This window comes from Camelina sativa, chromosome 4 (assembly GCF_000633955.1).
Source record: "Camelina sativa cultivar DH55 chromosome 4, Cs, whole genome shotgun sequence".
NCBI classification, from domain to species: Eukaryota; Viridiplantae; Streptophyta; class Magnoliopsida; order Brassicales; family Brassicaceae; genus Camelina; species Camelina sativa.
The window spans coordinates 29,507,017-29,508,476 of record NC_025688.1 but is presented as its reverse complement, the minus strand read 5'-3'; the positions used below and the strand labels follow the sequence as shown (position 1 = coordinate 29,508,476).

The 1,460-nt window shown below is 40.4% G+C and overlaps 1 protein-coding gene across 1 annotated transcript in view; it reads right to left on the bottom strand.

The window, feature by feature from the left end:
- The window catches only part of LOC104783260, a 2,764-nt gene extending 1,304 nt beyond the window's left edge, over window positions 1-1,460 (bottom strand). Inside the window, exons 1-6 of the mRNA XM_019244273.1 lie at window positions 1,389-1,460; window positions 1,097-1,225; window positions 784-966; window positions 510-647; window positions 301-425; window positions 58-190 (exon numbers count right to left, since the gene is read on the bottom strand). Of these exons, the coding sequence (XP_019099818.1) occupies window positions 58-190; window positions 301-425; window positions 510-647; window positions 784-966; window positions 1,097-1,225; window positions 1,389-1,460 (780 nt within the window). The remainder of the gene's footprint in view (window positions 1-57; window positions 191-300; window positions 426-509; window positions 648-783; window positions 967-1,096; window positions 1,226-1,388) is intronic.

The window sequence follows — 1,460 nt, the reverse complement described above, 5'->3', positions numbered from 1 at the left end:
AAAAAAAAAAAAAAAAAAAAAAATCCTTTGATAAATACCAATACTACTAGTGCTTACCTCTACTCTAGCGGATGAATCAGGGAATGTAAGCCGCAGCAAGATCTCAAATGAAGAAGGTGGAATCAGCCGCTTTCCGTCCCTATCAGCAAGGGTTACAAGTATGGCCTGAGCCTCTGGATTTGACAACATGCTGATTAAAAATTGCATAAACAAGATCAGATGGTTGTTACATAATAAGATGAATAAAATATAGAGGAGGAGAGGAGATCACGACGAGTAGAATAAGTAAGTTGGACTCACATCTCAAGAAATTGCAGGATGAGATCCATAGACTGAGGGCTGCAGCAATTGTTATTATCGACTAGTAGTGGTAACAAGTTATGCACCCACGAATACAAGCCAGCAGATAAATCACCTAGGGAGGCCTGTCACCGTTCAAAACACAAGTCTCTGACACTCTAGTTCACACACACATTAAGGGGAAAAGAAAGAAATAAGAAAGTAGTAACCTGAGCCATCATCCAAACAATAAGGGGAAGCTTGTCCTGGCCTTGATACACGGGTGTGTCCCTCAGCTCAGGCAAAATAGAAGTCAAAACATCGGGCTTAGTACGCAATATCATGGCTAATCCAAAAAAGTGTGCGACCTAATCGTAGTAAAACATGTTAGAATGGAGTTAGAGGGAGAGAGAAGAAAAAGGTTACCGAACAACAACACACCATTCAATCAATCACGGATATGTTAGAAAGTNAAAAAAAAAAAAAAAAAAAAAAAAAAATTACCCGAGTATAGGCGGGATCTTCATCTTCTGGTTGTGCATATCCTTGTTTGGAATGTGCTACCCAATCAGTGAGAATCCAATCAGACGACCACAGTACAAAGCTACTGAGTACGAAAAGTGGAACTATGTTGATAAGATCGGCTGATGGTTCCAAGAGAGATGTAGGAAGATGGGATAATGGAACCTGTACATGTTGTTTAATTAAGCAAGCAAAATTAAGAAGAAGATATGATATGAGAGACTTTGTTTGGATTCGCAANAAAAAAAAAAAAAAAAAAAAAAGCTCAGCTCTCAGGTCACAATAGCTCACTCACATGGATGAGCGTGGATAAAGGAGACTCGTTGAAGGTCTTGAGCCATGGAAACGGTACTTGGGAAAGTTTCTCCCCATAGAAAGCGTTTAATCTGATTATCTGCACCTCGGGAGAACACCAATACTTGTTCTGTGTTAAGTGTTAACGAACAACAACATCAAAAAATTTGAATTAGAAATCTGGGTTATCGCGAATTATACAAACGGATCTTGATATATCGAGTTCACTTACCACTGCTTCTTCGACGACAGCCCTAAGATCTGCAGGATCAAGCTTTGCCGCAGCTTCGGACAATGACACTATCCGCCTTGGGATTCTCAGATCTCTCCGCGCCGGTACCGTTCGCAAATTGGGTCAGACCCAT